General features: G+C 45.5%; 1 protein-coding gene across 3 annotated transcripts in view; it reads right to left on the bottom strand.

Annotated features, from left to right (window-relative positions):
• Nucleotides 1–12551, bottom strand: part of Slc15a1 (solute carrier family 15 member 1) — a 50711-nt gene that overhangs the window by 24170 nt on the left and 13990 nt on the right. For all 3 annotated transcript variants that reach the window (XM_074043092.1, XM_074043095.1, XM_074043093.1), the window contains 8 exons: nucleotides 9216–9232; nucleotides 8747–8828; nucleotides 8507–8648; nucleotides 7529–7648; nucleotides 5193–5292; nucleotides 4884–4974; nucleotides 2858–2941; nucleotides 476–558 (listed from right to left, as the gene is read on the bottom strand). In XM_074043092.1, the coding sequence (XP_073899193.1) occupies nucleotides 476–558; nucleotides 2858–2941; nucleotides 4884–4974; nucleotides 5193–5292; nucleotides 7529–7648; nucleotides 8507–8648; nucleotides 8747–8828; nucleotides 9216–9232 (719 nt within the window). The remainder of the gene's footprint in view (nucleotides 1–475; nucleotides 559–2857; nucleotides 2942–4883; nucleotides 4975–5192; nucleotides 5293–7528; nucleotides 7649–8506; nucleotides 8649–8746; nucleotides 8829–9215; nucleotides 9233–12551) is intronic.

The following is a 12551-nucleotide window of genomic DNA, read 5'->3' as shown; positions in this document are numbered from 1 at the left end:
GCCTCACAATTGCTAGGCAGGTGCTCTACCACTTGAGCCACTCTGCCAGTTCGTGCTTGTTTTGAGATGGGGATCTCACTAACTTTTGTCTGGGCTGGCCTTGAACTGCAATCGTGAGTACCCTTGACATACAATGTCAAACTCAGTCTCCCCATTTTTGTGTCACTGCCCCCTGAAAAAGCATCAAGCCTTGCCTGCTAATTTGATAGATGAAGAGTCGCTTTGATTTTCTTGTCTTTGACCCTTGACCTTTAGCTCAAAAGTCATTTCTATTTCTTTCTTTTTACACCCTGTTCGTGTGCTTTTCCACCTGGTGAGTTTTATAAGAAGTTAATAGTTTAAATTAAAATTCATCAAAATAGTTGAGAAGATTGAAAATGTGTTGAAAGGAAAGTCAAAGTTTCACTGAAATTTAGTTGAAAGGCGATTCTGGGGTGACCCAGTGTCATTGAGAGAACGTTCCAGAAGTACTTACGCCAATGCACTTGACCACTTTTGCCATGATGTTGCCCTGTGGCTGGAACTTCTTGTACATTCCACTGCCAGCGATAAATACAACTGGACGGGGTGGAAGGAGATGCGTTACTGTGGCACTGACCGGAGCCACCTGCAGCCCGAGAGCTGGGTTTTCACTTGGGTTATAACCTCACTTGGAAATCACTTGATCATCTTCAGAATAACCGAACTACTTACCGCAGTCGAGGAAGCGCTTTGGGTCCTAACCATCACTGACGCTTGGCTATAAGATTATGTTTGTGCTCTGATATGCAACCACGAAAGCCTAGCACCACCGAGCAGCTTCTCAGAACCCGTACCCGGCTCGACACCCTGCACAGCTATCTAAGCTGGAATTCCAGCTATTCAGGACACAGAGACAGGAGGATCTCAGTTTGAGGTTGGTCCAGACAAAAAATGAGTGAGACTCTATCTTAAAAACAAGCCAGTCATACTTGTGCAAACCTGTGGTTCCAGCTGTGTGGGAGGCACAGACAGGCGGACACCAGGCTGGCCTGGGCAAAAGTGAGAGAGAGAACCTGTCTGAAAAATGAACTGAAAGCTAAAGGACTAGGGGTGGCTTAAGAGGTAAACACTTGCGTAGCAAGCATGAGGCCCTGAGTTTGGTCCCCAGTGTCTCCAAACCAAACAGAACACATACGAAACACCCAAGGGGACACAGGGTGAAAGTGTGTTCACATCTCAGATTAATACATTTTTTGGCAAAGACAATAAACATAGCTTTAATAGGGTACAGTGGCAAAAAATTTATTCTTATCATTCTTCCTTTTTTAAGTATTCAGGAAAGAAGAGTTACTCCATTAAAACTTTAATCATATGTGGCAGAATTTTTCCTGTGGTCACTGTGCAGAGGCATGCTTACAATGAATTGCATGTGTAATTAGGCAGAAGCAGATTCTCAGTGAGGCTGTTCTTCCTTGGGGTATCCTAGCAAAAGGCATATTATGAAAATAACCTAGAAAATAGTGCTTTTGCAAGAGGCTCCAAAAACATAGTCCCCATGGAACGACTCCTGATTATCCAATACCAAAATTCAGTAACTAGAAAGTACCAAGAGATTGCTTGAATTCTACTTGCTCTCCTCAATTAAGAAGGCCTGAGGTTTTGACGGGAGCTAACGCTCAAGCAACTCTGCAGGTGTGTGCCTGTCTTACCGGTGTCCTTAATGGAAGACAGGCAAGGCGTTCACCTGTGTTCCTACCCAGCGCCAACCTTCCTCCTCACAGACATGGATGGCAAAGCTGTCCAATGGATTGAGGCTTCCTTCCTTTTACCAACTATTTTAATTGTTAAGCTTTTGATAAACTGAAGCCTGATTCAAGCATAGAAGTTTCTAGAGGTGATGTTGGTGTATACATTAAGAACATGTATACGTGTTCTCAATTCTTCCATAGAAAAATTCTTCCATAGAATGAATTCCATTCATGACTCATAAGGACTAATGGAGAATTTACCTAGAGTGCTTAATACAGTGTCTGGTATAAACAAGCCCTTTCCAAATGCTGTCTCCTGCCCAGAAGCCTAAATGAGGAGAATCTGTGAGGGGAACCTGGCACTTTTTGCAAGTTATGGAAGAAAAGAGGAGACTGGGCTCTCACATGAATGTGACAATAAAGAAAAATTACTACCATAGGAGTAAAAGAGGTGAAAACTAGGCCAACTGAATCCCAGCAAGCTATGAAAACAAAAAGTGGAGAAAGCTATGCCATCGCCAAGGCCCTCTCCTTAGAGGAGAAGAGGCCCTGCAGACTTACGATGGCCATTGGCTGTGTCCCTCTTGTATTATTACCATCTTTAAGTCAGACCACACCATGGGGCTCCTCCTATTTCCTAAAAGCCAGTGCCAATAATGAGCAAATCGACGCATCTATGTACACCTATGTTCCTTCCAGAGGGAAGGGGTCTAATAGGAACATTTTGGGTGATAAATTACAGAAATATAGATGTTCACTGGAAGTGTTTCACTGGCAATTGAACCAGGTCACCATTTTTTTTCAAGCAAGCTGTAGATAAGCACACATTGACAAGAACAGATTTTTAACCATGTGTGCAACTGGTCTAGAAGATTCTATCATCTTCACTTCCATCTGCCTAAATGGAACCAAACCTTTCAATATCCCACTCAGTTGGTTCACTTTCCTGGAAGCCCTTTTCTGAACCTCTTCCCTCTGAAATGGCAGGTCAACAATTCTCCCTTGGAGCCAACATGCTGGATCTGACGGCAAACCTTCACTCTACTTTCTGTTACCTTGGTACCTGGGTTCTAAACTATTAGTCATATAACTAATATAGGGCCTGGCGTAGTCATAGGCTTGTGTTAATTTGGCTAATTTTTACTTACTTAGGGATACAGCCATGAGAGCAGCAGGAACCCCAAAGGCCAGTGGGTAACAAGCTTGTTGACTGTGAATTCCACATTGTTGAACTGGGGAGAAATGACAAGATTAAAATGCACTGTCATTGGTGATGCACACATAGTTCCCATTTCTAAAAGTCCCTCACCGATCACTAGGCATTGCTTCAACTTAATGTTCTAGATGTTTCCATTTGCCTTAACGATGTCATCACCAGCTGAGCAAGGAATCATTGTAGTAGAAAGAGAAGGATAGAGACAAGTTCCGATTTCAGACCCTAACACCTGCGACCTCGGGTAGGTCCAAATCAGTTCTGTGGATTAGCTAAGTTAGGGAGACAAATATGACCTGGATACAATGACTTGAATACATGGGACACAATAAATTAAAGCAAAAATGCCCTGGAAAGTCAGTATTGTATGATCCTGCATTTCTGCTAGCTAGGTAACAGATGACCTAGGGCAGAGGTTGACAAAATTTTATGTGAAGGACCAGATAGTAAGTATGTTATACTCTGGGGATCATTTTGTGTCTGTCATAGCTCATCAACTGTCTTTGTAAGGAGAAAGCAGTTAGACCTAAATGAACGGTTGTGTTCAGTGTTTCTGGATTTGGCCCATCAGTCACAGTGTGTTACCCTGTGACAGAGGGCTATTTTAGGTCTGAAATCCTAAGATTGGTAAGGAAAACCATTAAGGTAGGCTGGGGAGATGGTTTAAGTGGTAGAGTACCTACCTAGCAAGCATGAGGTCCTAAGTTCAAACCCTAGAACCACAAAGAAGAAGAAGGAGGAAGGAAGGAAAGAAAGAAAAAGAAGGAAGAAAAAGAAAAAAGAAAGAAAGAAAACAAACCATTAAGGCAACAGAGATTATTGGAAATCCTTTCAGTGGGGTGCAGGAGCCTCCAAGAATGATCTGACCCTACAGGAATGTTGTCTTTGACAAACTATTTCATAATTCCACACATAAAGACATTAACTAGTAGGAAAGTGATAGTCATTCAAGTGATTTCTATTCATAGCAATGCAAAAATAATTCCCACCTCCCTTAAAAGAGCAAAAACTGCCAGGTGTTTTAGATTGTTCATGCTTGTAATCCCAGCTACTTGGGAGGCAGAGATAGGAGGATCTCGGTCCAAGGCCAGTCCTAAGGCAAAAGCATAAGACACTGTCTGAAAAATAACTAAAGCAAAAAGGGCTGGGGGGATAGCTCAAGCAACAGACACCTGCCCAGCCAGTGTAAGGCCCTGAGTTCAAGCCTCAGTACAGCTAAAAGAAAAAAACAGAATAGAATCTGTTCAATTTGTATACAAAACAAGTCAAAATGGTGTTTAAGTGTCTGTCATCTTCAAACTAGTCTTCTAAGCAGAAACACACAAATTCCTACAGAATATTCCGTAATTTAATCTGGGTCAACTGTCGGCACCATGGTTTTGTTACTTTGTTCTAGATAATACCAAGTATCCCTCTCTACATGGGAAATTCACTAATTCTCAATGGCACATGAGCAGCACAAAGATGGTTGTTGAGAGAGTTATTGCTATCAGTCTCTGCTGTCAGCATCTGTCTCTGGGTATTTCTTTCAAAAAATACCCACGATGACAAGAAAGCAAAGGACAGCATCTTGCCCGCTGAAGTCTTCCAAATGTACTGAGACATCCCTGGGGAGCAAAGCTTGAAGCCTGAATTGAACAACCACGTTGTTCCCAACACCCATCTCCACTCCTGTCTTTCACCATGAATAAGGACTGTGTGATTCTAAAAACTGATGCCTGTGCAAAGGGTGTTTCAGACTCTTGAGCGTTCCCTGGAATAAGATCAGACAAGGGGGTAAAACATGAAAGGAAAGTAGCTCATCTTCTAGACCTCTATGGATGTCTCAGCACATGTGATAGCCGAACTGTTGAGGAAGAGGAGACACAAAGCAAAAACGAGACAAGGGCTTAGCCTTTTACTGACTTTGTTCTTCACAGGTTAAAGAGGGAAAATGGAAGTCCCTTTCAGACATTCCTTACCTCTGAGGATAGGAGTGATGATTGTAGATAGCAAACTTCCAGCATTTATGGCCAAATAAAAGATGGAAAAAAATCTGTTTCTTCGTTTTTCCTGTCATGGAAAGGACAGTTAGGCATCACCTGTCTGTGGGCTAGATATGGTGGGAGCAGGTGGAGCGCATGTCAGATCTCACTTGTGACTTAGTTCCAGGTGGCATCTTACTTTCAAGTGTACTTGACAAGAATAGATGAGCAGGGTTAGGGTCCATGGAGTTTGAGTCTTGGATGGCTGCATGTCATTGTGTGGATCCTGGAGAGACATGCTCTTACCTGGCCCTCTTCAAACTGATCACCACCAAATGCTGACACACAGGGCTTGATTCCTCCTGTTCCGAGAGCTATCAGGACCAGGCCGATCATGGACAGCACCCTGGGGAAAGGTGTGGGTTAGGGCCAAGGTGGTTGAGTCCCCAGAAGCAGAAGCCTGTGCCTAACTTCTCTTAGACTAGGCACAGGGTTGAACACAGGAAAGGGCTTAACCTTGCTATGAAGATGGTTCACGGGACTGCGGCCTAAGAGCTGGATGAGAACTTGGACCCCAGGGTCTTTAGAAAGCTGAAAGCAATGGCATGACATCTGGATGGGACTTATGTGTGAAGTTCCTCTGTGGTCTTATCATTTCCGGTAAAAGAAGGGGAAAGTGCAATGTTACTTAAGGTGCTGGAGTGGAGCTCGGCAGGAGAATGCGTGCAGGCCCTGGTTCAGTCCCCAGCGTGTAAGTGCACATGCAGGAGAAAATGTCCATCGAACAAATAGAGGCCTTGTGTCTAGTACAGTCAAAATGGACTCAACTAGCTACTCATGCAAAGCAGAATAACATATTATGTGGTAGGATATTAATTTGTTTATGAAGTACAGAAGACTGGAGCAAAATAGAGCCAAAGATTCATGGTTATGACCGGGGGATGGAACTAAGAGTTATTTTATCTTAACTTACTTTTGTATTTTCCAGATTATTGGGTGGAATAGCATTTACCAGCCTTCATTTTGTATCTTTATTACATTTACAGCTTGGTACTACAAACGTCAAGTTTTACAAGCCTTTATCTAATAACTTTTTGATTGCTAATGTTACTTAAAGATACTAGAAATATTATAAAACAGGTTACAGTCAAGGCAGAGATCACACAGAGAAAGAATTCTTTAAAAATCAGACTTCCTGCACCAATCTTCCTGTGCTCGCTAGCCAAAGCTCCTTTTAATATGACTTGCGTTTGAAGTCACCCACTCAAAGCATTTTAAAGGCAGCAAAAACCTGGTCAATTGAACACTGTGTACCATTCACTCTTGTTAGGATTGTAGGCATGTTCCCACACCCACTCCAGGAAATAAAAATAGGCAGTTTTGAACAGCCGTCCCTCACCAGACTGTGCCCTGGGTGCTCTTCTTGGATTAACCTGCAGTTGAGGTGGGTGCTACTATGAGTGAGGAAACTGAGGCACATACTTGCTCAAGATCACATAACTTGACCCAGCCAGTATTAAAACCTGGCCTATCCCCAAGTCCTTATGTCTATTTTTTTTTCTTTTTTGATGGTACTGGGGTCTGAATCAGGACTTTATGATTGCCAGGCAAGTGCTTACTTCTTAAGCCAGGCCTCTAGCCCTATTGCTCTGGTTTTTTAGAGAAAGGGTTTGCTTTGTTTGGGCCAACTGGACACCTATGTTACACTTCCCACTGTACCTGGAATGACAGGTGAACACCATTGCATCAGCTATTGGTTAAGATGAGGGTCTCATGAACTTTTTGCTTAGGCTGGCCTGGAACCAATATCTTCCCAATGTCAGCCTCCTAAGAAGCTAGGATTGCAGGCTACTGGCACCCGGCTCTAAGTCCACATTCATAAGAAGACAGTTTGCCCAAGGTCACCTTGCTGTTCTGTGGGAGATGCTGGCCTTCTGAGCTGCCTGATGTGCTCATAGATGCTCTGCTCACCCACGTGGCTTCATGGGTACCATGGGTAAAGCATCAACAACCCTCATCTGGACAGAAATCTGATCAACCAGGAAGCTAGACCCATGAGTAATGTGAATAGAAACTTGATTTTCAGCCACATTTACCAGCTCATGGTCTACTCCTAGATCAAGGAGCCGAATGAAGCACAAACAGAAGACGAAATCAATCCTTACAATAAGCCACCAGGCCAGAATGCAGGGAAGGGGAGTTAACCCAGTGAGGAGCACTTGTCCATACCACTGGCCATCAAGAGTCCAGAATAGGTAGCCAGGACAAAGGTTTTTGCAACTGTATTACTGAAAAATAAGCAGATGTAGGCTACAGAGGAGAAAGCAATGGTCCCAAGGCATAAAGAACCTGAAGGTGTTGAGGAGCAAGTCTACAGGAGATGTCCTTTTAGGCAAGCCCAAGATGATGCCACAGACCATCCACCCAGTGGGATGTCATGACAAGATAGCCAAGTCAAAGCGAGCAACCAGCAGGATGGTGTGAAGACCCAACTCTGAGTCCATTAAACAACCTCCTCTGTGCCACTGTTGAGGGAGAGAGAGAAGCCTCCATGCTCTCATGGGGACATTCAAGGAACAAGATAAAGTATCAGAGTACCAAATGAGCAACTGGGGCGGGGGGCAGCAGAAACATCGACTCACACGTGCACAGAAATGCTGTCGGGGGTTCCGTCATGGTTGTGGTCTGTGAGGTCATGAATGGAGCTCACTGAGATGACTGCTTGGCCGATGGTGTAGACAATGGATAGTGATATAATTGTCCTGTGTTTAAAGGGATGACCAGAATGCTAGTTAATTGCACAAGAGCTGTCTGTCCATCCTCCCTCCTGCAAAACTTGTAAGAGCCCAGTCAGGAATATATTCATTTCTCAATAGTGGTTGAAACTGGTAACCCTCAGAAGGGTGCAACATTTGAGTGCAGAGCAAAGTTCCAGCTAGAGACCAGAAGGGGGGAAGACCCTCTTTATCTGTCAGCTATTTGAAAGACTTCTTTCACTCCCCACCTACAGGAATTAGTATTTACAACTTTAAACAGAAGAGTTACTAAGCTTGTGATTGGTACCGATAGTTGGCCAAGAGTGGACCACTGGTTACATTTATAGAGTTCTTGGGAGAGAGTGAATCATCTTGCTTCTATGTTCTTCTTTTAGCCAGAAGAGCCTCTACTTCTTTCTCCATTAAGTTCTGGGATGCTCTTCCTGATAATGTCCCATTGGAGGTGCTCTGGGAGCTCTTTCTGCAGGGCCTTGCCTACCTTGAGCTGCAAATCCTTTCTATCCACTAAGCAGCCTGAGCCCCCCCAGCAGCCAGAATGTGTGTCGGGCAATATCTTTGTTTTCCCAGCTCTGAACCCTGTGCCTCAGACATCATTAATGACAGACAAGATTCCTGCCCCTATTTCACGATGGGGCAAAGATATATTTAGCTGGAGGACAAAAAAAAAAAAAACCTATTTGCATTCATGGTAATAAGTACCAGGCGCTGGGTTGGCTCTGGGGATGTGGTATCGAGCAGAAGCAAGGCCACAAATGCTCCCCGAAAAGTTTGTGCTCCTTGATTCTGCGTTCCCAGATTCTACCATCCTGCATTTACATTTTGGCTTGTTTGTTAATCACTCACTTGAATTTCCCCAGCCATGAGTCAGCGATGAGAGCTCCGAGAATTGGTGTCAGGTAGCATAGGGCAACAAACGTGTGGTAGATGGCCGTAGACAGATTGTCATCCCAGCCAATGAAGTTTCTGAAGTACAGAACCAGGATTGCTTTTTGCACAGGGCAGGTGGAGGAGAGGGGAGAAACAGAGTTAGGACTCAGTGTGGCAGCTCCCACTCTCCCAAAGGGTGAGAAGGACCTAGGTTACCTCGCATTCCATAATAGGAAAATCGTTCACAGAACTCATTCACCAAGATGAAGAAGATGCTCAAGGGGTAACCAAAGCAACTCTGGGGAAAGAGAAACAGTGTGGGGTCAAAATACACATCTCACGGGTCCATGTTCACAAACCACTACCCACGGCATGGAGAAGGCAATGCTTACTTAGCAACTTCCCACTAGGCATTTAGGGGTAGTATCTTGAATTCTGTAATTTTTATTCCCTTCCATTACACTAGTCATTGCACACAGAGATGGCAATGAAATAAAGTGTCCAGTCTTACTATTATTCTAAGAAAGACGTGCACAGCATTTCACACACAAGCTCGGGTTCTTCCCTTCGTTGATGCTAGACACACACGCACACTTAAGTGAATGAAGCATAGATTTGAACACTTAGGATGAAAACCTTGTAAAATTTACCAAAAGAAGACATGAGAAGGAAAAAGGATACTCACCAGTGACTTGGACATTCCTAAAAGAAAAACAAAATCCAATATTAAAGTCAAGTCACTCCAATACTTTTGGCTGTGTCTCAGCTCAGACCTTCTGACTTCTCGTGACAGCCACGATCCCAGCTTCTCATGGGTTGGGGGTCTTGGTCTTGCATTTTGTTTTAATTAACGCCTCAGGCAATTCTCATGTGCAGTCAGAAGTGAGAACTAGAGCTGTAAGAATCCTGTCCCAACCATTTCCTCTGAAAACACTTCAAAGGCTGCTTCAGGATAAAATTCATTTTAGTACGTTCTTCCCTACCTCACAAGGTCACTGGGGTTTTTTTTTTTTCTTTTATTATTCATATGTGCATACAAGGCTTGGTTCATCTCTCCCCCCTGCCCCCACCCCCTCCCTTACCACCCACTCCGCCCCTTCCCTCTCCCCCCCACCCCCTCAATACCCAGCAGAAACTATTTTGCCCTTATTTCTAATTTTGTTGTAGAGAGAGTATAAGCAATAACAGGAAGGGACAAGGGCTTTTGCTGGTTGAGATAAGGATAGCTATACAGGGCATTGACTCACATTGATTTCCTGAGCGTGTGTGTTACCTTCTAGGTTAATTCTTTTTGATCTAACCTTTTCTCTAGTTTCTCATTGAGATATAAAATCCTTTCGGATGCCTAAGACACAGTAAGGACTCAGCACTGTGTCATGTTCCCTGATTTTGCCTTCCTTCTGGTCCTCTCCCCATGCACAGAGAGAGGGCATCGATGACATCCAACTGTCCACTGAATATGCTATGCACTCTCCCAAAGTCCTCAACACCTAAGACAGCAACTCCCTTACCAGGTATCCCCAGCCCTTCTAACACACCCCTTCCTATTCATGCTTTAGCCTTGCCACCAAGATTTCCTTCACATAGCACACAGAACTTCATACTTTTCATTTCCTCACCTCGTGGAGTCCTTCAAGTGGACACCATGTGCGATCCATCATAACAACACCTCTGAGTTCCACCTCTTCTATAATCCCTACCCCTCCCTCGCAGTGCTAGTGTTAGAAGAAAGAAGAAGAGAAAGAAGAAAAAGCATGAGTCCAATGGACTCTACCCCCTCGATCTGAGAACTCTCAGCCCCACGACCTCAGAAGTGGCAGAAGACTCCTGTTCTTCTGTTCCCTCCCCTGAACTTGGACAAGAGCTGACCTGAACCCTTGTCTCGAGTCTTCACACCTCTTTGCCCTGTTCCCTACACCCCCACACTGCCATCACTGCCATGCTCTTTACCATGGGGGTCTCCTTCCCCTCCCCAGCTCCCACTGATTTCATCTTAGAGTTCTTGCCACCAGAGCTCCTGGGCATGTCCTGCCTGTATTAGGGACAGTGGGTCTCAAACTTGGGTGTGCCTCAGAATCACCAAGGACTGTCTGTCCAGACAGCCAGGCCCTGCCTCCAAGCTGCTGACTCCAGAGGTCTAGGGTAGACATTTGACTCTGCCTATCCAACAAGCCTCCAGTTGTGGCTGCTGGTTCAGGCCCAGGCAGCGCTCTTTGAAAACCACTGCACTGAAGAATTGCAGATAAGCCCTAAATCCGGGCACTGCCCACGTGTTGCATACTGAGCGGAGCTGCTGTTTGGAAAGCAGCTGGGTTGGAACCCACACTGGTCTCTGTGACTTGTGTTTGAGAAGACTGACTTCCACTGGTCCCCAGGATTTGCATTTCTAGAAACTTCCAAGATGAGGTCAATGGTGCAAGTCCAGGGACTCCACTTTGAGAAACACATGCAGGCTGTGATGTCCTGTTGCCTGATGGCTCTCCGTCAGTCAGTATCTTCACTTCTCTGACTCTGAGCACCAGAAAGATCAGTGTCCCGAGAAGAAACTGAATGCAGAAGCTGGCCAGTGAGCCAAGGTATCTACCATAGCTGCCCGCCTGGTCCCTGTCCCCGTTCCCCATTCGGGGCCTTCCTCTCAGATTTGCTGTCTTGCATTTTCGTTATGTATAAGCCCAGACAACAAACCAACCACAGCTCTGCCTGAGGAATCCCTTCTTGGCCCAGACCAAGTCCTGCACTCCAGTCCTGGGCCCCCAGTCCTACACCCACTCACCTCCTGGGCAGGAGCACCCTTTCCTGTTCCTGGCAGGCTGTGCTGTGACGATTGCCACTTGTCCAGCTCAGAGTGGCTCTAGGGCTTCACACCGGATGGGTTTGCATTTTGCTCACTTCAGAGCATTTTAGATGCTATTTTAGTCCTTGCTTTACCGGGGGAAGTTCCCTCTCCTGATCTCAGAGGGCCCCAGTTCCCAACTCTTCCTGCTATTGAAGTCCTGGGTGGAGATGCTTTGACACCACCAAACTGGTTCCCCCCAGTGAGACCTCCTGGAGGGAAGGAGCTGCTTGAAGGGGCAGCACATGAAAAATAGGTCATGGAGTAAGACCCAGATTGAGTCTCAGTTCTGCTACTTGCTAGCTGTGGCCTTGGCCAAGCCCGTCCTTCTGGCAGCCCAACAATCAAATGAAGAGAACCCGCCTGCCTTGTAGGGCAACTGTGAGAATGCACATGAAGCCCTCTCCACTGCTTCATGCATCAGTAAGTGGGAGACACTGCCATCGCAGAATTCTCAGCTCCTTGCATGGCACTCTCCACAAAGTGGAAGTTAAATGTTTGTTGAATAAGTCTCCAAAGAGTCAGCTGCTCAGTCATTAAGTACAGCATTCAGACTTTGGTTGTCATTCGCCAGTTCCATTTACCCTTCTAGGCCCAGTAGCCTCTGTCAGTCCCTTGGGGCTGACTGGCATGGACTACATGAATGTCCCCTCAACTTCCATTGAGTTTGGCCAATGGGGAGCCCTGGGCAGATTAAAGAGAGCGAGGAAAAGTCAGGTGTTCATTTTTCTGGTGCCCTCCCTACCAGGTTATGTCAGAGTGGCTGTGTCCTCAAGTAACAGTTACTGCTTCTCTGGGATCAGCCCCTGCACTACTCCATGACTCTCTTATCTTCTCAGTTTTGGTAACTTCCCTCCCCTCATCCTGGAGGCCTACAGGTAGTCACAGGGAGACCTGCTCTACCATTTATCGTTCCTCGTCCCCCACCCTTACCTAACAGTCTTTCTGCTCATAAGTCCTCCTATTTTGAGAAAGCCATCTGATTCCTCATGGGACTGTGGCAGTACAATGCACCAGCTGCCATCTCTTCCTGCTGTCATCTTTTACCACCTGACAGGGAGGAGTCCCATTCACCAGTGAAGAAAAAAGGACAGAGTGGGCAAAGCAGGCTGCCTGTACCCCTCAGAGAACAATCGTTGTGGTTGTGTTTTCAAAGACACGGCAGAAACCTACATTGCTTTGCCTTCC

This window comes from Castor canadensis, chromosome 10, assembly GCF_047511655.1.
Source record: "Castor canadensis chromosome 10, mCasCan1.hap1v2, whole genome shotgun sequence".
Lineage (NCBI taxonomy): Eukaryota > Metazoa > Chordata > Mammalia > Rodentia > Castoridae > Castor > Castor canadensis.
The sequence above is the reverse complement of the archived record's forward strand: the minus strand, read 5'-3'. Positions and strand labels throughout refer to the sequence as shown.